This window comes from Electrophorus electricus, chromosome 9 (genome assembly GCF_041902795.1).
Source record: "Electrophorus electricus isolate QZ-2024a chromosome 9, ASM4190279v1, whole genome shotgun sequence".
In the NCBI taxonomy this organism is placed as follows: Eukaryota; Metazoa; Chordata; class Actinopteri; order Gymnotiformes; family Gymnotidae; genus Electrophorus; species Electrophorus electricus.
Window position 1 is genome coordinate 7,226,928 of NC_137505.1, and position 25,573 is coordinate 7,252,500.

At 52.3% G+C, this 25,573-nt stretch overlaps 1 protein-coding gene across 8 annotated transcripts in view; it reads right to left on the bottom strand.

Annotated features, from left to right (window-relative positions):
• Window positions 1-114: 114 nt before the first annotated feature.
• sema5ba (sema domain, seven thrombospondin repeats (type 1 and type 1-like), transmembrane domain (TM) and short cytoplasmic domain, (semaphorin) 5Ba) overlaps window positions 115-25,573 on the bottom strand; it is a 91,369-nt gene continuing 65,910 nt past the window's right edge. For 5 of the 8 annotated variants that reach the window (XM_027024401.3, XM_027024394.3, XM_027024399.3 and 2 more), the window contains 14 exons: window positions 24,126-24,261; window positions 23,743-23,950; window positions 23,381-23,588; window positions 13,857-13,974; window positions 13,409-13,590; window positions 12,801-12,944; window positions 12,533-12,680; window positions 11,718-11,943; window positions 10,622-10,828; window positions 9,177-9,347; window positions 7,772-7,906; window positions 6,111-6,155; window positions 5,185-5,390; window positions 115-2,644 (listed from right to left, as the gene is read on the bottom strand). In XM_027024401.3, the coding sequence (XP_026880202.3) occupies window positions 2,477-2,644; window positions 5,185-5,390; window positions 6,111-6,155; window positions 7,772-7,906; window positions 9,177-9,347; window positions 10,622-10,828; window positions 11,718-11,943; window positions 12,533-12,680; window positions 12,801-12,944; window positions 13,409-13,590; window positions 13,857-13,974; window positions 23,381-23,588; window positions 23,743-23,950; window positions 24,126-24,261 (2,302 nt within the window). In that variant the 3' untranslated portion in view covers window positions 115-2,476. The other 3 variants (XM_027024403.3, XM_081720671.1, XM_027024405.3) reach the window with 3 other exon arrangements.

Consider the following 25,573-nt stretch of genomic DNA (forward strand, 5'->3'; position numbering starts at 1 on the left):
CCGTCTGGTGGCTGATGCAGAAACGCACCACCCGTGACGTGACCTACAGCAGAGCAGCTGCAACCGATAACGTTGATCGCACGCGATGCACTGGAAAATACGAGCCAGCCAAACTGTGAGTTGGCATCAGGGTTTAATATATTTTACAATGTACAATATACAAAAATATAGAGTACCAAAAAATTCACAGTGTCTAAAAGGCAGTGATTACAGTCTACATCACATATCTAACAGTACCAACAGGTCAGTTGCATAGAAGGACGCCGAGCCTCGTGGGGATGTGGCCTCGTGGGCATGTCCGCTGACTCCTTGCCTGGCCAATAGGGGACGTGCTCTGGAGAAATCACAGAGGATTCCAGGCCTGGTTGTGTAGCTGCAAAAATACCACTGCTGTTTGTTTATGTTTTGTTTTTTAATATTTTGTTTTGTATTACATGGCTTTACAGTAGTTTGGCTGTTGTTTTAACACATGCAGGCACTTCGTAACGTGATGCCCTCCAAATAGCTGAATAATTGTGTTTGAAACGCCTCTGGGACAGAAACACGGCGTGTTAAAGGGTACATATGCACCACCGTTGATGCAAACGTTGGGGGGGGGAAAAAAAGTATCGGTACGATATATCGAATTAAGCAACCCAACGAATCCGGCATGTTGCCGTGAGAGGAGCAAAAGAGGCTATAGATCGGGGCATTTAAGAGAGCTGGTTTCTGTTTTGCAGCCCAGTGCTGGAGAGGCTCCACACTGGGGCGGCGCTGAACCCACTGCTGATCCCCATCCTTACACCGGCCCTGGAGTTGGTACGCACACGGCTTCTGAACAACGTATTTTACAACTATAAGGCTTTCGAAAAAACAGTGTTAGCTTTCCCATACACATGGACATTACACTAACCTCTACGTATGGTAGTGGGGCATTAGCTATGTACAAGTACTCATGCTTAGTTGAACTAAAACGAACCACTGCCAGCATACGCTTTGACAAGCGTAATAAAAATAGCTGAGCTCTCCCAGTGCTCCTTACAAACCAAGTTCACTATAAATAATATCTCAGCCCAGTGACGATATCCATGTCCTTTTCACTTTTTAATGACGTTTGTGCATGGAATACGGAGGTCTGTGCAGTGCGTCGGGTATCGGATCCGAGGCTGATGAGGTTACATTAAAAACAGCAAAAAAAAAAAAAAAAAAAAAAAAAAGTTCATTCCCTTTTTATGACTTATTTTTATCACATTGTAAAAAACACAACCCTATTCCTTCTTATTTTATAAAACAGACACACACAGATTCGGGTGGGAACAGGTTTGCTGTAAAAGCCTGAAGGACAAAATATGAATACTTGATAGTACAATTAATGATGTATAATGTGCCTCGTATTTTGAAAGTGATGGTTAATAACAAACGTGTCTAAATGTGAGGAAAATCACCACGACGCGTGAATACCTTAAATAAAGCCTAGTACCCGTCAACCCTACGTCATTTCAAAACAAATCGTTCTCTTTAAAATAACTTTTGAAAAACAAGGGCTGAGCTATCAGCATTTTCTACAATGTTTCTTATTAAAATATAGTCCAACCTTGTTGTATCTGATACAACCACCAAGGCAATCAGTATTCAGTAGAACGTTTTGAGGTGAGATCTGTATGTGTTCCACGGGAGAGCTGAAATCGAAGGGGGTTTGGGGAGGAGGGGTGTTGTAGCTCCAAAGCGTCCAGGCACCGGTGGCATTCCTATTCGTCCGAGCGCTGCCAGACAGGGTTTGCATTTGTTCAGCATGCTCTGCACTGGGCAAGCACTGTCTGATCAGCGTCTCACCAAGCAGGCCCGGCGTTTGCCAGTATCGTTCCATCCCAGATCTGCGCATTTCAGTGACTGGGAACCGCGGCTCGTCTCCCAAAGGCCGCGCCGCCCGACCGCGACCTGCGAGAGGAGGTTCGTTACGTCGCGCACGCGTAGAGCAGGCTCATCTTAATCTGGGCTTCACTACGCTTCCCTTTCTGGGCGCTATGACAAGGAACCGTTTGCCAGTGTCGTTTCTTTTATGCGTGTTTCTACTGGATTGGCGTGTGTGGTGTCAGATAGAAGAGAGAGGCCTACAGGTTCATTTGAACAGCACTGGCATGAAAAGCTCCTTGGTTAAGAGTCCCACGGCGATAGATGGTGAATAGCATCGTCGATATCAGTGTAGCTCCATGAGCTTATGCATTCCATGGCAGAGAGTACCATTTCAAACACTGTACTTGGTCTCTTTTTCTGTCAGACCCTGCTAGCAATGAATCAGCTGACACGCTCATATCCTCCGAGGGGTGTGGGATAGGGAGATTGCAAGGAGTCAACGGAACGTTCCAGAAGAGCACTCCCAATCGTTTAGCCCCTAGAGCTCGGCAGGTGCACGTGGCGAGAGTTTGAGAAAAGAGGCGCGGAGTGTCATCACTCCCCTGTCACCATGGAGATAGAGCTGAGGGGCGGGGCTAACGTCTCAGCTGTGGTTGTAGGTCCTACAGGGGGAGGGGGAGGAGTCTGGGCAGTAGTCGTATTTGCCCAGCGCCGTGGGGTAGTATGTGGTGGTGTAGACGTTCGTCTGCTGGAGCGGCGATGGGAAGAAGTTGGTCCTCTCATCAGGAAGAAGGTTGTTCTTGTTCAGCGTCTGTGGCGGACAGGAAAAGAGGAAAAAGAAAGGGTCAGTAAGGAGAGAGAGAGAGCGAGCGAGAGAGAGAGGGAGCGAGAGAGAGAGAGCGAGTGTGCGAGAGAGAGGGAGCGAGAGAGAGAGAGGGAGCGAGAGAGAGAGAGAGGGAGAGAGGGAGCGAGAGAGAGAGAGCGAGTGTGCGAGAGAGAGAGGGAGCGAGAGAGAGAGAGAGGGAGAGAGAGAGTGAGTGAGCGAGAGAGAGCGAGTGTGCGAGGGAGCGAGAGAGAGAGAGAGGGAGCGAGAGAGAGAGGGAGAGAGGGAGCGAGAGAGGGAGAGAGGGAGCAAGAGAGTGAGTGAGCGAGAGAGAGCGAGTGTGCGAGAGAGCGAGAGAGAGGGAGCGAGAGAGAGAGAGAGGGAGCGAGAGAGAGAGAGAGAGAGAGAGGGAGAGAGAGAGGGAGAGAGAGTGCGCGAGAGATCCAGCAGCGGAAACAGATGGTGAGCTCTCGCAGCGGTGGGGCTCGGAGATCCCGCGTGCTGTGTGCAAGGGATGGTTGAGGGTCAGAGTGCAGAGCTCCGTGCGCCACATCCAGCGAGCTCTATAAATATCACCCGGCTGACACTCGGAAGAGCAGCTGAATAATTCAGAAGCAATAGACTTTGCGGGTCATGGATGAACGTAGCGTGCGATCGCGCCGCGGCGCTCTCAAGAAATGTCATTTATCTCAGAGCTGGAAAGTGGTGGCGGGCATGTAATTGCTGTGGTGGGGAGGCTGGGACACGCTCCTGACAACAATCACCAAGAACGTGCGACATCACGAACGGCGGCTTTTGTCTGAGGCCTCACTGTGGGGCGTCTCGTGACAGCTTTCAATCAGAGCCAATCGCAGAAGCAAACGCACGCTTGTCCCGGCGCCGCAGGAGATGGCACGGGGGATGTTGGATCAGCGGCGACGTGACAGGAGTCGCGTCTAGCCGGACCTCCCGGGATAAACATCTGGGCCTTCTCGCCGCTGCTCTGCGACGCAGGCGTCGCTGGTCTAATTAAAACGCGTCTCTCCGCAGATGCCGCTCGTCATGGCTGCCGTCGAGAGCCGCCGAGCGCGGCTGGCCTGCGGTCCCCTCCCAGCCCGCTGCCGCGTGCCTTTTCAAATGCTCGCGTCACGTGTAACACGCTCGGAGGTGGCGGATTGGCGCGAGGTGCGGGGCTCAGGGCATGGGTCACCGTGGATGCAGACGGGCTGCAGAGGGGCCAGACGGGCGCTGCTAATTAGACGGCCTCCGCGATCAGTCACAATTGGCCGCGGGGCGACCGGGCCGCGCCGGCCGGCTGCTGCTTACAGAGCCTAATGGAGGCCATTAATAACGAGCTGGCGATAGCGGGCGCAACGGGCGCGGCACGCCGCTGCTAAGTGAGGCGTCACGAGGAAGACGGATAAGTGTCTCTCATCTCCCCGCCTTCGCACGCCACACAAAACAAACAACGGTCCCGGAACACCGGAAAAGCCATTATTAATGGATGTTTGATGTCTTTCCGTCTCCGCCTTCTAAGCAAGTCTCTGTCTGCCTGTGGGGGTCTTTGTTCCAAATCATGGGGGAGACACAGGGGATAAAACAGAAGGATGCACTGCTGAAAGATCTGGATCTAAGGCATTAAGCCTGTTAGGATACAGTAATGAAGTGTACAAGGCAACACTGAGTTGAGCAGTAAGAGGAAAATGAGGAAAAACTGTGGAACGGGAATAATGTATTGGAAGCAGTGTCCCGAAATGGGAACATGTGTGTACCAGCACACAGCTACCTGAGGATGGTGTGTGGGGGCGACTGATAGGGACGGACCTTTGGCTCCGTATTTCCTAGGAAACACAAACCAAACCCTTAAAAGAACCACGTGACACTGTTTCAATTTTCCAGTATGCAAGATATTTCCAGTATGCAAGGTAGGCATTTTGTAAGGAAAACCAGTACTACCCCTGCCCCAGACAGTCAACACAGACCTAACGCCGTCTAGTTAGACTGGCTCCGTGCCATTACACACACTCTGAAGGAAGGAGATTATGTCATGTATTAAACATTTCACGCTGTGTCTTCCTTTAGCATATATCCTATATCCTTAGCATATGTTTGTGTTGGTGAACCAACCCTGCCTTGAATGTAAAGTAAAAATAGAATTAGAACAAAAATAGAACAAACACAATAGCTGTTTCTAGTCGTTGTGGGATGACTATCGGGTTATTTCCCTATAACGTGTCTATAATGTGTCCTGAGCACTGGCCGCTTACACTAGCTAGTTCTGTAATGAGATCGGGATTAGGCACGGCTGTAATCTGAGCGCTAGCGGAGGCGGCGGGCAGCCTGCGCACGTGGCCAGACGCTAACGGCGGGCTAATTTAGTCCGGTGAACAGCCCAACGCGAATGAAGGATTTTTCGGTGTGGACTAAAACTGCTGTGGAGGCAGAGTTCAAATTTGATCCGCCCCTCTGCCAAAGGTGGGTAAAGAATTTGACGTGCTTCATTCGCAAGCACAGTCCGACGTCTTCTCGACGTTCAGGCCGGAGCTCACCTTGAACTCCATGGGAGTGTACTTCTCGTTCTTGGGCGTAGCATTGCCCTTGTAGTTGAGGTGGTTGGGTGTGGTTGGGTGGATGACGTCCGATTCCTGCGAGGCCTTGTGGAAGCGCTGGCAGTACACGTACACCAGGAACGACAACAGCCCCGCGCCCAGGAAACACGACACGCCGGTGGCTATCAGGTGGAGCAGAGTGAACCCTGGGAGGATGAAAACCACTGGCGTTAAATACGCTTAATGGGATGAAGGAAACATCTAGAAAACAACTTTTTTTTCTCGGTCTTTTTTCACAGACTGTTCCCTTTCAGCCTGAGCTGAAACAGTCGATCTATCAGAACTGCAGCAACAACAAAAAACCCCACTGGGGCATGTTTACTTCATCATTATCAGCTCAGTATGTCCATTAGAGTCATGATAGTGTCTGATGCAGCACTAGGAAGGTGCTGGAGTGTCAGAGTGTCTGTGCCGATGTGCAGCGCTCTGATTGGAGCAGGGGAGGAGAGCGCTTCGTGTCGCACAGCTCTGATTGGCCGGAATGCCTGTGTGGGAGTGCTGCTTTTCGGGGACGCCGGGAAACAAGGCTACCCGCGGGAGCCAGCGTGGCATGACGGGCCTCTCGGGCCTAAACAGCACCGCTGGGGCGGAGTTTCTGGGCAGGTGGAGTTGCCAGCAGGGCAAGAAGGCAGGGTGGATGCTCAGGGAAGGGACAGTGAGGGCAGTTTGCACGGAAGGAGGGGGTGTATACACACACACACACACACATGCTGGTACGCTGACACACACACATGCACATATGCAGGCACATGAACGCATGCACAACTCCATATCAGCAAACATCTACCAGCATGCATGCACACACACACAGGCCTGAAAACAGTCCTGCTGTTTTTTAAACAGGAAAAAAAAAAGTGTTTACTTACCCCCACACTGCTGGTCCCTGTCATATCCAGACGCTGGCAGGATCACTAGGAGGAGAGAGAGTCACAGTTACATGCCACCACACACACACACACACACACACACACACACACTTCTCTCTTGGGTTGCAGCCAGAATGCCAATCACTGCTGTGCTCTGCTCACTCCACTGCAAAGCAACGTTCCTGGAACTGGGACAAGGCAAGCAGAGCAGCAACAGTAAGTGAGCAGCACCTCAGTGAGACAGAGAGAGAGACAGACCCCTGCGCTGTGAGACAGACCCCTGCGCTGTGAGACAGGCCCCTGTGTGGTGAGACAGGCCCCTGTGTGGTGAGACAGGCCCCTGTGTGGTGAGACAGGCCCCTGTGCTATGATAGACCCCTGCGCGGTGAGACAGGCCCCTGCGCGGTGAGACAGGCCCCTGCGTGGTGAGACAGGCCCCTGTGCTATGATAGACCCCTGTGCTATGATAGACAGGCCCCTGCGCGGTGAGACAGGCCCCTGCGCGGTGAGACAGACCCCTGCGCGGTGAGACAGACCCCTGCGCGGTGAGACAGACCCCTGCGCGGTGAGACAGACCCCTGTGCTATGATAGACCCCTGTGCGGTGAGACAGGCCCCTGTGCTATGATAGACCCCTGCGCGGTGAGACAGGCCCCTGCGCGGTGAGACAGGCGTCTGTGCTATGATAGACCCCTGTGCGGTGAGACAGGCCCCTGTGCTGAGGGTCCAACTCATGTACTTTGTCCAAGAGGAGATAATCAAGCCAAAGCATGCATGTCCAGGATTTATCAGATTATTAGGCGTTCTTCCACGTTTACAGCCCAGCAGTATTCAGATTAACATGTCCTCTGTTCTTTTTAGTTTCTTTAATTTATTTTTAAAAACAGATTTTCAATTTCATGCCTACAAAACTAATTATCGCAAAGAGCACAGGCTAGTGTACATATCCTTTACAGAGATGTGTGGTAAGGCAGATAAGGTTCAGTGATCAGATCTCACGTTCACCCAGCTGCTACTGAGTCAAGAAGACTCCATTATAATCCCAGACCTCTCGGATACGTACAAGACATGGAACGCTTCGCCCTAGCAGATGGAGACTGTTTTAACTGAGACGCCAAAATCTCCTTGATTAATTTGTGACAAAAACTGCCCTCTATCCTCTCGGTGCAGGAGACCTTGTGATTTCAAAAGCGTCTCCCAAAATTGGAGTGAAATTGGATGTGAGCCAACGCTGTGACATCACATTAATATTAATTAGGGCGTCGGATTCGCTTGGTATTCTGCACAGCTGACTCGCGTTCTCGCACGCTGGAAGCGATCGGTTCTCCACCTGGACAACTGTCTTCCCCTCGCACGGCCGCAGAGCTGAAACGGGGCACGTAAACACACGTTACAGCTCATCTATCTCGCAGCCAGCGTGATGATGTTTGGAAGGGGCTTAAAAAAACCATGTATGAACATTTAATAGACACAGTAGCAAATTAAAAAGCAACACGTTCATTTGCCGTCAAGGTAATGACCTCTGAGAACATGCAGGGATGAGTGAGATTTGGAAAATCCTTATCGGAGAAGCACACAAGGCCGTGTGTGTGTGTGTGTGTGTGTGTGTGTGTGTGTGTGTGTGTGTGTGGGCGTGCATGCGTGTTGATGCTGAACTCTCACCTGGAATCTCGTTGCAGTCTCTGTACTCCGTGCTGTTACCCGTGCACAGCGTTCCGTGCGACCCACACGCTCGCGTGCGCACCTGAAGCCCCGTGTCGTCGCACGCTGACCACACGCTCCACGCCATCCAGCCTCCTGCGCGGACACAAGCCGTCACAAACGAGCTCTACGGGAGCTTGCGCGCCGTTTCCCACTGGCCCCGACGCAAATGATCACCAAGGAGACTCTCGCAGCAGACGTGGCCCAAGATGTTTGCCTGGGAGGTACTCGGAAGGAAACGTATGTGCGCGTCTGTTTGTTGGGCAAATTGAATAAACAGATAAATGTGTTGTTTGTCGTCTCTACACTGTTGGCACGTTTGGGACTCGCAGGGAACCCACATTCCAGAGCCTGCGGAGAGATCCGATTAAATGAAATTAAATGAAATTAACTGATGTGAGGAATCCAGGGCCTCCTCGTTTAAGACTGATGCTAAGCAGTGTGGGTAATAATTGTTTAGTCCATCTCTGTTGAATCGCCTCGATCGAGTGTTGGTGGAGGGAGGGTTGGGGGGTTAAGAGCCAAGGTCCGTGGCCCTGGAGGGCTGAGGCGGCCTAATCTACACGCTGCACGCCACCCTGCCTTCGGGATACGTTCTCCTGGCAGGCCATCTCTAACTGAGCCTTTCATCTGCAGAGCTGGAGGAGGGGGTCAGACTTGCCTCTGATTGAACAGGATGTGCAGGTGTGTGTGTGCAGGTGTGTGTGTGCTTTTTTTTTTTGCAGACTTTCGATACTGTAGCGAAGAAAAACTACTTTTCTCTGTCATCAAGGGTTTCCTGTTGATTGACAGTAAAAACAAACAAGCAAAAAAAGTTGCAGAATTGGGTTCTTACACGGCGTTCCGGCCACGAGGAGCGAAGAAGAGGATGAAATGAACAGACTACAAACGGGAGAGGCGCGGTGCTCGTTAACGCCGAGAGAGCTGCTCTTGTTTATGTTTTGGGGAGCGTGTGCCATTCACACATGATTCAGGACAGGTTTGCCTCATTAATATTCAAGCTTCTTAAGAGAGAGGTTGTGCTGCTTTTGCATGGTGAAGGCCTGGTTCTGGCTGCACCTGCGTCACACCTCCGAGTAGGGCCGTGTTTCTGACGTGTTAACATGGTTTCTCACAGGTCTCTGCTCCCAGTTCCATCATGATCGTCTGCTTAGCCGGTCAAGCTTCGCCACTCGGACAGACGGCGCATTTCTTAGCTACGATGAGACAGGCAGGGATGGACAGAAAGAAGACAGCAGGGTGGGCAGGTACCAAACGGGGATCTGATCTTGTGCATACAGACAGAGAGCTCTACGTGGATAGACTAGTCCAGACAGTTGGCTAGCAGCAGTTGGTCCGAGCCAGCAGCCCTGGGGGCGGATCTTACCCTGGCAGGTGTGCGTGTTGCACAGCGCCTCCTCTGTATGCAGGCCGATGCAGATGTCGCCTCCGTGGGCCGGCGCCGGGCTGCTGCACGTACGCGTCCGCTGGTAGTGCCCGCCGCCACAGGGCGCCGAACACTGCGACCATGGCGACCAGCAAGACCAGGCGCCCTTCACTGTGCAGACCAAACGCACGCACAGACCGACACGACACGCACGCGCACAGACACACACATACGCAGACACACAGGCACAGGACGATCAGGCAGGCGGGAAGGCACGGGACAACGGGATGCGACGCAGAACACACGCAGCGCGACCACAGGACGCACACCGGACGACACACACGACAGAGGCATGGGTCAGAAACAGCCACAGAGCAAAACACGGCAAGCAAACGCGTGCTGTGGGGACATCAGAGGGTTCGGGGTTGCTGGGGGGTGGAGCCGGAGAAGCAGCACACGTAGGGCGGGTGGCGGGTGGATAGGATCTGCACAGACACCCGCTTGCCTGAGTGAAAAAGTCTCGCTTTCTTGCTACTTCCTTTCCGCTTAGAGGCTGTTGCCACCCACTGCTGATGTTTCATCAGCTCCGTGCGAGGGGGCAGCGGAAAACTCTATTTCCCCTGGAGGATTACAGCGGTAAACTGGGCCGTGACGGCCTGCAGGGCTGTGAGGAGCTGCCCCTCACCGTGAGCCCCGCCGCACGACACACACAGAGGGAGGGGCCAAAGCACACACCCCAAGCCGTAAACATGAGGAAGGGTCGACATAGTCACAAACATGGCGTGCAACTCTTAACGCAACGCTGACTAACACGCAGTTTCCTCTACTTATTCTCACCTCGGATCCTTCATCTCGCTCCTCTCAATCGTTACAAATAAATATTTAGATTTAGATTTATTTGGCAGGTGGTTGTTGATATGACCTGGCCTCCAGCTTAAACGTTGCTCTCATCTGCCTAATCCACGTACTGTGCCGTCTCAACACGTGCTCAGGGCCAGTCATTGAAACTCAGGCCGAGAAAGCGGTGATCAGGGGAAGAGGAGAATTACTGAGGCGTTTCATACCGATCTGTCTGAATTAGTCATCCGATCTGTAAGTTGTATGATGCCTGAAACGCTCCGCGATGGCACTAGCAGGGCAGGAAGGGCTCTCCACACCAGCTCTGGGTCCCACCGGAAAGCCTCAGCTATCCATTAGCTAATGAAATCGGTAATCCACTTGACACTTCCTAATGGACTTACCAGCTGTTTTCCCATTTGGGAAAATGTTCGCTGTTCTGCCAACCTGACTTTGAGAGTGTGTGTGTGTGTGTGTCTAGGGTCATGTACTTAGATCATGTATTTAATGCTAACAGAGCGGGAAAACAGACTTTGTTTTTGACAAAAAAAATATTGTCTAAATTTGGACAATGGAAACACCCTACAAAGGTAGTGTGTGTGTGTTACCTGGGCAGGACTGGGGATTGCAGTCCTGGTACTCAACAGCTGATCCTCTGCAGACAGGTGTGGAGGTCTTGCCATCACTGCAGGTGCGTTTGCGCACGCGGTAACCTTTGGCACACTCCTGACTGCACGCAGACCACGTCTCCCACGACGACCAGCCGGAACCCGTGAGCCGGACACCGGGGATGCGGAGGAGTTCGTCTACCAGAGCTGTGGAGCACAGATCCCCGCGTGCGTCAACGGCTGAACACAGCGAGGGGCTAGACGGGAACGATGAACCTGCTCTCTGCACCAATCAGCAGACCAGAATAAAGACCCGACAGGCTAACGTCAGCGTTGGCGTTACACCCGACCTCTGCTGGCAAGGTTAAGCTCCGTTTTAAAGGGCTAAATTACAAACCTCACCCTGTAACCCTTCCATTCCAGTGCGTCACACACGCGGGGCTTCCGAGCGGGTCCTCTCGCTCCCCGAGCGACAATGACCGCGCAAGCACTTTTTGACACAGGAAATGGAATCCGTGTTTACTGTCGGCCCTGGACTCTGCGTTCTGCTGAAGTCAGGTGCGCGAGCACGTGAGAGCGCATGAGCTCTGCTCACTCACCGTGCGTGTCTCTCCCCGGGGGACCCGTGTGCTACCTAAAAAACGATGATATCAGCGTGGTGCGTCGCGCGCCACTTTGAGAAGGCTGGCTTTGCTGACGCGTGTGTGAGTGTGTGTCTTGTGTGAGTGTGTGTGTGTGGTACCTGTGTGTGTGTGTGCGTGCGTGTGTGCGTGCGTGTGTGCGTGCGTGTGTGTGTGCGTGTGTGTGTGCGCGTGAGTGCGTGTGTGTGTGTGTGTAAGTGTGTGTGTGGGTGTGTGTGTGTGTGTGTGTGTGTGCGCGCGTGTGTGAGTGCGTGTGTGAGTGTGTGTGTGTGCGTGCGTGTGTGCGTGTGTGTGTGTGCGCGTGCGTGTGTGTGTGTGTGTGTGTGTGTGTGTGTGTGTGCGCGCGTGTGTGAGTGCGTGTGTGTGTAAGTGTGTGTGTGTGTGTGTGTATGTGTGTGCGTGTGTGCGTGCGTGCGTGCGCGTGCGTGTGTGGTAGCAGAGCCAGGTGCGCTCACAGTCAGTCTCGCAAGCCACGGTGCCGTCGCTGGGGCACACGCGCGTCTCCACCTTGCGCTTGCCGATCTGCAGGTCATGGGGGTCGGCCAGCTGCGCCCGGCACACGTAGCGCACACGCTGCTCCTGCCTGGCGCCGCCCTCGCTCACGTTCACCGGCACCCATGGTGTCCACGGCGTGCTCCGCCTCACCTCAGGACACGCCTCCAGGTTGCAGGTCTGGTATTCCTGCGTGGGAAGAGAGACACGCGGGAGGGGGTTATGACCCGTCTGAGACTCACTCAAGGTAAGTGATGGTGGTGTAACTGGACAGCTTAATCCCACGCATTCTTTCTCCCACACGCTCTTTTAGGAGGCGTCTTCATCACCTTGTGAGGAAATCTGATTTGAGTTTTAATAAAATCCCATTATGTGTGAGTTAACTGCCACTCGAGAGGCCGAGAGCTCGTGCGGTGCTGGACTGCTGTGTGTCTGGCCCCAGCGGCATGGACGCCCCACGTTCAGCGTAATTAATCTGGGTGGTTGTGCGCGGTGACATGCGTTTGCCACAGTGCCGATGGCCTTTGTGTGCAGGTGGAGATGTTGCCGGGGGAACAGGGGCGATGCCATGTCCACGGGAAGTGTCCAGCCAGCAAGTGAGGTGCAGTGCCAGGAGAGAAGAGAAAGGTTATCGCAGACAGACAGATTCCGAGTGTGCTAAGCCCCAGGGAACTGTGTGTGTGTGTGTGTGTGTGTTTGTGTATTTGCATGGAAATAAGTGTGTTTGAGTGTGATGATCTGTGTTTGTGTGTGTGTGTGCGTGCGTAGGATCACACACCAGTGTGCAGCCTGGGCAGTTGTTTCCATTCTCACAGTTCCTGGAGCGAGAGTGCACCCCCCCACCACACTGAGTGCTGCACTTGGACCAGGGTGACCATGACGACCAGAACACAGGCTGTGGACACGACACCTTCTCATTACAGAACCTGGGGGAAGGGGGAGGAGTCTCAAGTTACTCGCATCCAGCGGTGCGAATCGTGCCACCAATCAGGACACAGAAGAGCAGAGGGGGGCCATCACACAGAACATCAAAGGCAACCCCTCACCTCTGCTCCCGGGCCTGACCCACGCACACGCGCCCGCCGTGTCGGGGCGAGGGGTTGTTGCAGGACCGCTGGCGCACCTCGAAGCCCATCTCGCAGCTGGTGCTACAGTGTCCCCACGACGACCACGGGGTCCAGCCGCCGTTCCTGCAGGGGGACAGTTCAAACCAGTGAGGCTAGTGCGTTGCCATGGCATAGGAAGACGGACACCGTGATGCCGCACTTCCTCCGACGGGGAAGCGTTCCCGCAGTGTGACTAAGCGCCCTGTTCCTGGTAAGACTACCTGGGCATTTCTTTCCCACTTCCTGTGAAAAACAACATTCAGCTTTGCCACCTTGCAATATGGCAATATCGCGTAACCCACGCCTGTAAAATGAACCTCTCTCAGGGCACGGAGCTCAGACACAGACTACCACCTGTCTAGGTAACGAGACAATTGTGTAGATTATTAGATCATTAATAAATGCATATTATTTTGGGCTTTTTGCTTTGGTATTTTCTGCCTCTCTGTTAGTAATGGAATCCCCTGGTTAACGAAGGACTAATTTATCTTGCGTGCCTAGAACTACGAAATATGCCCAGTGTACGCTGCGTCAAATGGGCGTAGTACCTCGAGCAGTTGGCCACCTCCATGGTGGGACCCTCGCAGGTTTTGCCCCCGCAGCGGGGCGCGGGGCTGTCACACACCCTTGATCGGCACAGGCAGGCACTGGTGCCATCGCCGTCGTCATGGCTGCATGGTTGCCACGGCGTCCAGGGCCCGTAGACGCCATTCGTGGTTTGGTTCCGTAGCTAGGGTGGGAAACGGAGCGTCATGGAGGCGGCACACCCTCCAACCCCCCCAGCCAGATGACCATGAAAAGGCCGGCTAATTAACAGCCGAACAGCTGGCTCAGGTGACGTCATAAACCATGTGACCCACCAGCAGCTGCTAAACGGCATGGCAGGCCGTCTGGGAAGAAGCGGGGCAAGCCGTGGGTGAGGACAGAGTAATTGAGTGTGTGTGTGTGCGTGTGCGTGTGTGTGTGTGTGCGTTGAAGGCGAGGACCGCCCCTTACTGGGCAGGCTGTGATGTTCTGGAACCACTGGCTCATGTTGGAACTGTCCTCGATCGTGGTGCAGCGACGTTGTTTCCGGTCCCAGCCACAGTACGGGTCCCTGGCATCCAAACACTTCCTGCACACACACACACGGAGACAGACAGAGTTCCAGACGGAAAGTGGAACGCATACGGACAGTTAAATGAGCCAAACTACACTGCACGCTGCCTCACTGTCAGTCACCAGTGACACCCACGTTCACCAATCCTGAGAGTGACTCTCCATCTAACCCGACATACCCCTGCAACGTTTGGAAATGGAGATTAAATATTTGTAAGATGGTGAGGAAAAAAAATTATGTGTAGTTAGTTAGGTGTAATTAAACCTGAGACGGCTTAATGGAGCCATGAGAGGTGGGGAGGGGAGGAACGTCTGTGGAAAACCCACTAAACCCAGTGTGGAAAACCCACTGTACTAAACCCAGTGTGGAAAACCCACTGTACTAAACCCAGTGTGGAAAACCCACTGTACTAAATCCAGTGTGGAAAACCCACTGTACTAAATCCAGTGTGGAAAACCCACTGTAGTAAACCCCGTGTGGAAAACCCACTAAACCCAGTGTGGAAAACCCACTGTACTAAATCCAGTGTGGAAAACCCACTTTAGTAAACCCCTGGTGGTAAACCCACTGTAGTAAACCCCTGGTGGTAAACCCACTGTAGTAAACCCCTGGTGGTAAACCCCCTGTAGTAAACCCACTGTAGTAAACCCCTGGTGGTAAACCCACTGTAGTAAACCCACTGTAGTAAACCCCTGGTGGTAAACCCACTGTAGTAAACTCCTGGTGGTAAACCCACTGTAGTAAACCCCTGGTGGTAAACCCACTGTAGTAAACCCACTGTAGTAAACCCCCAGTGGTAAACCCACTGTAGTAAACCCACTGTAGTAAACCCCTGGTGGTAAACCCACTGTTCTAAACTCACTGTGGTAAACCCACTGTAGTAAACCCCCGATGGTAAACCCACTGTAGTAAACTCACTGTGGTAAACTCACTGTTCTAAACCCACTGTAGTAAACCCACTGTACTAATCTCATTGTAGTAAACTCACTGTACTAAACCCACTGTAGTAAACCCCCGGTGGTAAACCCACTGTAGTAATCCCACTGTACTAAACTCACTGTGGTAAACCCACTGTAGTAAACCCCTGGTGGTAAACCCACTGTAGTAAACCCACTGTAGTAAACCCACTGTTCTAAACCCACTGTAGTAAACCCACTGTAGTAAACCCCTGGTGGTAAACTCACTGTGGTAAACCCACTGTAGTAAACCCCTGGTGGTAAACTCACTGTAGTAAACCCCTGGTGGTAAACCCACTGTGGTAAACCCACTGTAGTAAACCCCTGGTGGTAAACTCACTGTGGTAAACCCACTGTGGTAAACCCACTGTAGTAAACCCCCGGTGGTAAACCCACTGTAGTAAACTCACTGTGGTAAACTCACTGTGGTAAACCCACTGTTCTAAACCCACTGTAGTAAACCCACTGTACTAAACTCACTGTAGTAAACTCACTGTACTAAACCCACTGTAGTAAACCCACTGTAGTAAACCCCCGGTGGTAAACCCACTGTAGTAATCCCACTGTACTAAACTCACTGTGGTAAACCCACTGTAGTAAACCCACTGTAGTAAACCCCTGGTGGTAAACTCACTGTAGTAAACCCACTGTAGTAAACCCCTGGTGGTAAACTCACTGTAGTAAACCCACTGTAGTAAACCCCCGGTGGTAAACCCACTGTAGTAAACTCACTGTGGTAAACTCACTGTTCTAAACCCACTGTAGTAAACCCACTGTACTAATCTCACTGTAGTAAACTCACTGTACTAAACCCACTGTAGTAAACCCCCGGTGGTAAACCCACTGTAGTAATCCCACTGTACTAAACTCACTGTGGTAAACCCACTGTAGTAAACCCACTGTAGTAAACCCCTGGTGGTAAACCCACTGTAGTAAACCCACTGTAGTAAACCCACTGTTCTAAACCCACTGTAGTAAACCCACTGTAGTAAACCCCTGGTGGTAAACTCACTGTGGTAAACCCACTGTAGTAAACCCCTGGTGGTAAACTCACTGTAGTAAACCCCTGGTGGTAAACCCACTGTGGTAAACCCACTGTAGTAAACCCCTGGTGGTAAACTCACTGTGGTAAACCCACTGTGGTAAACCCACTGTAGTAAACCCCCGGTGGTAAACCCACTGTAGTAAACTCACTGTGGTAAACTCACTGTGGTAAACCCACTGTTCTAAACCCACTGTAGTAAACCCACTGTACTAAACTCACTGTAGTAAACTCACTGTACTAAACCCACTGTAGTAAACCCACTGTAGTAAACCCCCGGTGGTAAACCCACTGTAGTAATCCCACTGTACTAAACTCACTGTGGTAAACCCACTGTAGTAAACCCACTGTAGTAAACCCCTGGTGGTAAACCCACTGTAGTAAACCCACTGTATTAAACCCACTGTTCTAAACCCACTGTAGTAAACCCACTGTAGTAAACCCCTGGTGGTAAACTCACTGTGGTAAACCCACTGTAGTAAACCCCTGGTGGTAAACTCACTGTAGTAAACCCCTGGTGGTAAACCCACTGTGGTAAACCCACTGTAGTAAACCCCTGGTGGTAAACTCACTGTGGTAAACCCACTGTGGTAAACCCACTGTAGTAAACCCCCGGTGGTAAACCCACTGTAGTAAACTCACTGTGGTAAACTCACTGTGGTAAACCCACTGTTCTAAACCCACTGTAGTAAACCCACTGTACTAAACTCACTGTAGTAAACTCACTGTACTAAACCCACTGTAGTAAACCCCCGGTGGTAAACCCACTGTAGTAATCCCACTGTACTAAACTCACTGTGGTAAACCCACTGTAGTAAACCCACTGTAGTAAACCCCTGGTGGTAAACCCACTGTAGTAAACCCACTGTAGTAAACCCACTGTTCTAAACCCACTGTAGTAAACCCCTGGTGGTAAACTCACTGTGGTAAACCCACTGTAGTAAACCCCTGGTGGTAAACTCACTGTAGTAAACCCCTGGTGGTAAACCCACTGTGGTAAACCCACTGTAGTAAACCCCTGGTGGTAAACTCACTGTGGTAAACCCACTGTGGTAAACCCACTGTAGTAAACCCCCGGTGGTAAACCCACTGTAGTAAACTCACTGTGGTAAACTCACTGTGGTAAACCCACTGTTCTAAACCCACTGTAGTAAACCCACTGTACTAAACTCACTGTAGTAAACTCACTGTACTAAACCCACTGTAGTAAACCCACTGTAGTAAACCCCCGGTGGTAAACCCACTGTAGTAATCCCACTGTACTAAACTCACTGTGGTAAACCCACTGTTCTAAACCCACTGTAGTAAACCCACTGTGGTAAACCCCTGGTGGTAAACTCACTGTGGTAAACCCACTGTAGTAAACCCCTGGTGGTAAACTCACTGTGGTAAACCCCTGGTGGTAAACCCACTGTGGTAAACCCACTGTAGTAAACCCCTGGTGGTAAACTCACTGTGGTAAACCCACTGTGGTAAACCCACTGTAGTAAACCCCCGGTGGTAAACCCACTGTAGTAAACTCACTGTGGTAAACTCACTGTGGTAAACCCACTGTTCTAAACCCACTGTAGTAAACCCACTGTACTAAACTCACTGTAGTAAACTCACTGTACTAAACCCACTGTAGTAAACCCCCGGTGGTAAACCCACTGTAGTAATCCCACTGTACTAAACTCACTGTGGTAAACCCACTGTAGTAAACCCACTGTAGTAAACCCCTGGTGGTAAACCCACTGTAGTAAACCCACTGTAGTAAACCCACTGTTCTAAACCCACTGTAGTAAACCCCTGGTGGTAAACTCACTGTGGTAAACCCACTGTAGTAAACCCCTGGTGGTAAACTCACTGTAGTAAACCCCTGGTGGTAAACCCACTGTGGTAAACCCACTGTAGTAAACCCCTGGTGGTAAACTCACTGTGGTAAACCCACTGTGGTAAACCCACTGTAGTAAACCCCCGGTGGTAAACCCACTGTAGTAAACTCACTGTGGTAAACTCACTGTGGTAAACCCACTGTTCTAAACCCACTGTAGTAAACCCACTGTACTAAACTCACTGTAGTAAACTCACTGTACTAAACCCACTGTAGTAAACCCACTGTAGTAAACCCCCGGTGGTAAACCCACTGTAGTAATCCCACTGTACTAAACTCACTGTGGTAAACCCACTGTTCTAAACCCACTGTAGTAAACCCACTGTAGTAAACCCCTGGTGGTAAACTCACTGTGGTAAACCCACTGTAGTAAACCCCTGGTGGTAAACTCACTGTAGTAAACCCCTGGTGGTAAACCCACTGTGGTAAACCCACTGTAGTAAACCCCTGGTGGTAAACTCACTGTGGTAAACCCACTGTGGTAAACCCACTGTAGTAAACCCCCGGTGGTAAACCCACTGTAGTAAACTCACTGTGGTAAACTCACTGTGGTAAACCCACTGTTCTAAACCCACTGTAGTAAACCCACTGTACTAAACTCACTGTAGTAAACTCACTGTACTAAACCCACTGTAGTAAACCCATCGTGGTAAACCCACTGTAGTAAACCCATCATGTGTACCACCACCCAGTCCACACGATTGTCCCTCTGTACTGAAAGGGCATGTTTGGGCTAGTCGGCCAGTGAGGAAAACGCGTACGGTGCTAATATGGCTCCCGCTGGCAAGCATGAGCCCCTCTGAAGGGTGCGGGGGTATAATCGCTGTGGGTGGAGGAGGTGGTGCAGACAGAAGCGGTCCTCCTGCACTCACACCCACGACTCCTCTCTTTTGAACTTCTCATCAGTTCTTGCCTGGATCATTTGTTTCTCCACGCACAGAGAGAATGCCAACAGTTCCGTCATGCTAGCAGTCAAGGGATTTTCTGCCAGCGAATATCCCACACGACAGGTGGGACAATCATATAAAGTCTCACCGTCCCTGCTGGATTTGTGAGCGCTGGCTGGGTAAAGCATGCTAAATTCCACGGGGATCCAATCGCCGCTTTGGACGACCAGGTCCGACGACGTGAGCTGGAAGCTTGGCTCCGAGTGCGGGTCCGCCAACCGAGGTGATTCCTGCATTCCGGGTGTCCCCCTTCCAGGTCACGCGTGGTTCGGATTCAACGGCCATTGCCCCCCGCTTGTTTACACGGACTCCCTGTGCCGTGCTGGCAGTTAGCATGGGTAGGGCATAATTTAAAGATGGAAGAACTGGGCGGTTACTGCCAATTAAGGGCATCTTGGGAAAGACATAAAATAATGATGTCCGTGTCGTGTGAAAGGCCCAATTACCGTCAGTTACCGAACACGGAGAGAAAGCCCTCGGGGCACTGACCTGCAAGCAGAACCCGTTTGAGCCAGAAGTCGGCACGGGTCTTAATTACAGTGGAGAAACCCGCTCTCCAGCACTGGTCCAGGGGTGCGGAGACCGGCACGGCGTGGGGACCTGCCCACCTGCCAGCGGTCGTCGTCCGGCTCCCAGACTCGCTGTGCGTGTTCCCACAACCTTGCTCCTGTTTCCGCTTGGCCAGGGGCAGGAGCTGAAAGGTGAGGACAACTGGACATGCAGGACACGGCAATAACCTGCCCCGAGAGCCTGGCTGGGAAGAACATGAGCTCGTGCTACGTCATCACAAGAGAAGCTTTAGGGAACGTCAGGACGCCATGAGCCAGACCTCCGAGTAGCACGAGTCCCACTGCTGTGTAACTCACCGCCGCGTCCAGATCACCCGCCACATCGCAGTCAGACCCACAAAACATGGCCTGTTAAATTTTAAACAGCACACGGGGCAGGAATAAACCAACACGTAAAGCGGTCCGCCACGGTGACTGACAAAACGCGATAAATCTCGTCCGCTCGCCGCGGCCTATAAAAACACCGTCCCTTCAACAGCAAAGCACGCCCTCATCGCTGTAAACACGACAGTTGCTCCTGATCGGCAGTCCCATAATCCTGTCCTCTGGACGTCTCAGGACGGGGTAGTCGAGCTGGAGTCCAGCAACACTCTCCTTTGTAACACTGGCGCACCACTGTTACATACAGCAATATTATTTCTCTCTCAGAGAGTCATTACCGTAAGTATCATTCGGGTCCTCAGGAGGTGTCCGGAAGGTGGTTGGTTCCTGGCTGGTCCTACAAACCCAAGCTGGAGGACAGGACAGAGGTTCTGCTGGCCCTGAAGCAGCCCATACTGAAAGGGAAAGGCAGGAGACCGGCGCAATGGCTCGTTCCCTTTAATGACCTCATCCCAGGAGGAGAGGAATAGTTCTCAGAGCTGGTGGGCAGCTGGGTCAAGACATATTGCCTGTCTGAGCGGAGGCCGACAGGCAGCGCAAAAAGAGAGATGGCTGCGATGTTGGAATCCTGCCAGTGGGAACTCGGTGAAAAGCCAAACATTCCGTGGTGGTAATAAACGCCGCGGCTTTCTGATTACTCCCTTTCCTCTCCATGTCTTGCTCTCCTGCTCCCGCACTCCCTCCGGAGCGCGGCCGCTGCTGTCGGCTCCTGGCCGCCGGGTTCTTTAGCACGCCGCTGACAAGCTGGCGGCAGCCGTAAATCCCGCCAGCGGTGAAGCTCCGCTCTCGCAGGTCTGGCGCGCTGACCTGCCCCGGCCATCGCAGGCGGGAGCCAATCACAGGAGAGTATTTCCACACACTGCAGTGGGTCACGTGTTCCTTGCCACAGATTAGGGTGAATCTTACACCAAATGAGTCAGTGAAAACCGCTCTCGTCCTGGGCCGTGATCAGGCCAGAGTCTGCAGGGTGGATTTTTGTTCTCTGGAGACGGACACCAATGTTAGTGAATGCATGCGACATTCCAAATCAATCCAGTGTACCCAACGCGCTAAGAGTTTCTGCGGCCAGGGGACCGTGGCGTTTTCCTCAAATTCAGCAAACTGAAAACAAGCCGGCCACATCTGAGGTGACGCGTAACCCGAGAGAAGGCTGTAAGAAACCATTTGTGGTTTTCTAAACAAAACAGAACATTCCTACTGTTTATCTCTGCCCTCAAGTGAAACTACGAGTAGATGTAAACACAAACCCCTCATCTCTTCCTCATCCGTACACGTTAAATGCCATCATCAGCCAAATACATTAAACATCATCTAGACCGTTTCCAGGGGTGGAGCGTTTACAGCGAACGTCCTTTTAAACGTTCCATTAGCACCGGTGGAATGAACGTGTCCCTCACAGGAGCCAGACCCAACCGGCCAATCCGTCGCTCTCGTTCGACCAGAGCCTTTGCAGCCCGCTTTGTTCTGCCGCGCCGGCTGGGGAACATGGGCTCATCGCTAAGATGGCACACACACACACACACACACACACACACACACACACCCGCGCACCCCCCTCGGTGAGCGAGATCGATGCGGCTGCTCGCAGGAAGTGCATCACCGAGAGGTCAAAGGTAATTCCGCAGACTCCAGCCAGCGATGGCACTTTGCATTGAGCCACTAATACAGTTAATAGTAAACTGAAGGCAGTGGTGTCTCAGTGGTTAATGTACTTGACTTGTAATCAGAAGGTTGTCGGTTCAAGTCCCACCACTGCCAAGCTGCCACTGTTGGGCTCCTAAGCAAGACCCTGAACCCTCAATTGCTCATGTTTTAATCAGTCATAAATATAAGTTGCTTTGGATAAAAGTGTCAGCAAAATGCCCTAAATGTAATGCCCCCTCCTGCAAAGAACGAGGGAGAAAATTCCCTTTCAAAACGAGAAGAGGCCGTATGCGGGAATATCAGAAGAGCCGGTGTTAATTAGAGCTGCACGCACCCTTGAAAAGGTTGACGTTCTGTTTCTGCCATTTAGATTCAGAATAACTGGTCTTTGTTATCATCAGGATAAAGTGATAATAGACTTTCTGCCCCTGTTATGTAGTGCAAGTTCTTCTTTTAAAAACTCTCATGTAGCTCAACCCTTTTAAAGTGGCCTTTCACTTATAGCAAGAACACTGCCATGGAAACACTGAGAAAGGGTACGTCAGAAACCAACGAGAAAGACATAATCCATTCTCTTCTGAGCAGGTAGAGCCCAAGGGTTAAATCAAGAACACCAACAGCAATGACTGATAATCTGTAATAATCTGTAAAAAAAAAAAAAGTGTTCATGTGCAGGTCTAAATGTTTCTTGTATAAAAGTTATAAAAAACAACTTTTCCATACTGGAACGGCTCATGAATAAACTCGTATGAAACCCGAAGTACTTCTGCAAACTTTACGAAGCCTAGTCGCTGACTGACACTAACCAACTTTAAATAGACAGGAAAGGTCCGGAGGAAGACTCCCGGAGGAAGGCTCCCGGAGATCTTATACGAGCTGATTATTCCCGATCCTGACACGAGGAAGTCCCGCCACGGATCGCTCCAAGACGTGCGGGAAACCGCGGCTACGGACGCCACAGGAGTGACATGTAATGAGGAAAGAAAAACCAGAACGCAGGTTCCTTATAAGACACGGCGTCTAATGCGTTACAGAGTATCATGTGGGAGGTGTATGCTGCACGACAGACAGACAGACAGACAGACAGACAGTCCAGATGCGTCAAGATCCCCGCTAGCTTGGGTTGTTCTAAAGGAGAGAAGCTCTGTTAACCCGTGACCGCCCGTGTTCGCCTGCGTTCGGCTGCGTGCTGCCCCTGACAGAGATCAACGGGAGAGGGTTAGGACTCGCTTACCCTGCTCTGTCCTTCAAGGCCTCTGTGGGTGTCCGCTCATACGGGGTTTTAAATAGACCTGGCACCCATCAGGCGTGATGTCACCGTCAGCCCCTCTGTGCGTGCGTGTGTGTGTGTGTGTACTCCGTGTTGAAAGGCAGGGAGATCAAATGCGCTGACAGGACTCGGAGTCCGGTGCGTTTCCAGCCACTAACAGGCGTCTCCTCAGTGGGAGGGCTCAGCGTGCTCCTCTATCTGCGATGATCTCATTCATCCCAGAACACACACACAGCCGCGGTGTCCCTCACACTCCACTGAGGATTCATGCTCTGCACTTTTGTGAAATGAGAATGGTTTTTGTCTCCAGCTTGGTCAGCCGGTGGGTCTGTGTGACCCAAACTCATGATAAAATTTGTATAGTCTGAAAATTTGTAGAGTCTGTCAGTTTGTTTGTTTGTGTGTGTGTGTGTGTGTGTGTGTGTGTGTGTGTGTGTGCTCCTTTCTCTGCTTCAGTCACCCATAAATACACCCAGATTGCATTTTCAGTTACAAAACAGTCACAGGATTGGATCCAGATCCACACTGGGGCCCTGCAGTGTGACGCTAGCTCTTCAAACGGTCCTAGCTGGGCCACCGTCACCCAAACCCCTCAGCCCGAGCGCAGGCGAGCCTCGTGCGTCATGTCCCGGAGCACTTTAACTACCGCGCGACCCTGTGGGGGCACAGCGGCCCCGTACAGGTTGTTCTGGCTTCTCCTGGTTGCCGTGAGAGTGTTTGGGCTGCCAGTCGTACTTACTGTTCCGTTTCGTAGCTCGAGCATCTCGCCAAAGGAATTTTTAGCACTCGGTTGTTCAGTCCCACAAAAAGGGTCCTGTCGCCATGGAGAATCTGAAGGCTCAGGATTGGCTCACGCACCCCAGGGGGGTGGAGCTGCATCTCCTCCAAATAGCAGCCTTGCAAACTCTTATTGGTGGTTGCCAAAGCTTTCAGAATGCTCCCATATTCTGGTGAGAGAGTAAAAAAGAATCAACTGTGCGGCTGATGGATTACATCACTGTCTGAATGCATTAACAGGGTACGCAAACGTCTAAACACAGACTTGCCGAGTACATTTAAAAGACTGTATATGTCTGACCGAGCTGTCCTGGACGCACTCACCTGTACCGATGTACATGACATGATGCAAAGTGTCCAGACCCTGGACAATGTCCACCACCAGCTTAGAAAAGCGCACGCTGTCCTGCCACACCAGCGGGTCGACGGAGACGGGCTGTACCACGTCGTTCATGAGGTACAGACGCTGGGCGTCTTGCAGGCTTCGCTCGGTCAGTCCCTCATTGGGCCCTTCGTCCTCGATGGTGCCACACTGGCGGGACAGGACGGCACACCGATGTCATGGTGAACCGAGACAAGGACAATAAACAACGGATGAGTGTCGGCTCACGGCAGAAAGTTCCTGCGATATCCCGGGGCAGCGTAGGTCCCGGCGTGCCGGCAGCCTGGGAGCAGGAGGGAGCACGGAGTGGAGATGAGCGGAATACCTGGAAATTGGGAATGGGGTTGGCCGTGGGCAGCCAGGTGGAACGTGGGTTCTCCTGGGAGCGGAAGGGTCCGCTGAACGCCCGCATGATGGCACTGAGGTTGTACGCGCAAACCGCAGAGGCCGCGATACTGTTCCTGCATGATGCGGACGCGCGGAGAGAGAGAGAGAGAGAGAGAGAGAGAGAGAGAGAGAGAGAGAGAGAGAGAGAGAGAGAGAGAGAGAGAGAGAGAGAGAAAGATGGAACAGTAATAAAGACAGAAACAAAACAGAAAGCAGGTCAGAGTGGTAAAATAAAGTAATTAGCAATTATTAACCCAGCGGTGGTCCGCGCGGGAGCCTGAGGTTCACCAGAGGTTACGCGGCAGGTCTAAGCCTCGGAGTTTAATCACACGGCCGTTACGCTACGCGTGTAGCTGGAAGAAGGCGCGCGCGGCCAAGTTCTCCCCGACATCCAGGATGGCCCGCGCGCCGGGAAGCGCGCGAGAAGCTAGTGGCGCCGCGCTCGCAAATGACGGCTCGGCGGGTGCGCGACGTGGAAGGGAGAACGACCCTCGGAAAATCCCGGGAAGTTATAGCCCAGCTCCGCGGACATCAGACTCAGAGGGCGTGATGACGCTGGCCTGACAATACGTCTCGTAGTATGTCATGAACGGGAAGAATTAGATACACAACATAATAATCAATTATTATCAGCTGCTACACATCAGACATAACCGTAGGCGTTAGTAGTCGTTAAGTAGCGTTTTAGACACGAGCGTCAAATCTAGCGGCCACTCTGAAAAGCAGGAGACCGTGTGAGAAACGAAGGCTTAAGCGAGCAGCTAAACTCCCCTCGGAGAGCAGCTATGGTGCGGTCGCGCCTGCGCCCGCCTTCAAATCAAGGCCGGGGCTCCAGAGACCACAGGCAACGAGCTGCACTAACTGTGGTCTACCAGCAGAACCACAGACAGATGGTGCCCACGGCACAGCTCCAGATGGAAGGCTGCCGGGCGCAGGGGCGCAGGGGCGCGGGGGGGGGGGGGGGGCACCAGCAGATCGAAGGAGGCAGGCCGGTGGGGGGGCGGAGAGATCAACAGCAGCCGTGTCCACAGCTCCAGCCGCAACAGCCGCATTCTCTCGGGGAAACACGCCGCCTCGTCTTCCGCTCTGCTTCCCGCCAAGCCGACGGGAAGGCAAGGGTCAGGTCCCTGCGAGGGCGGAGATGGGGCGCGGGCAGGTGGCTTCTGCTCTCGGGGGGGGGAGCCAAACACAGTTTAGAGAGTAGGGGGGGGATTACACGCTCCATTGATTTAGTGGCGGGATGGGACTGCTTCCGTCCCAGCGACTCGGAGCAGCGCGTGTGTGTATGAGAGAGAGAGAGAGAGAGAGAGAGAGAGAGAGAGAGAGAGAGAGAGGAGAGAGAGAGGAGAGAGAGAGAGAGAGAGAAAGAGAGAGAGAGAGAGAGAG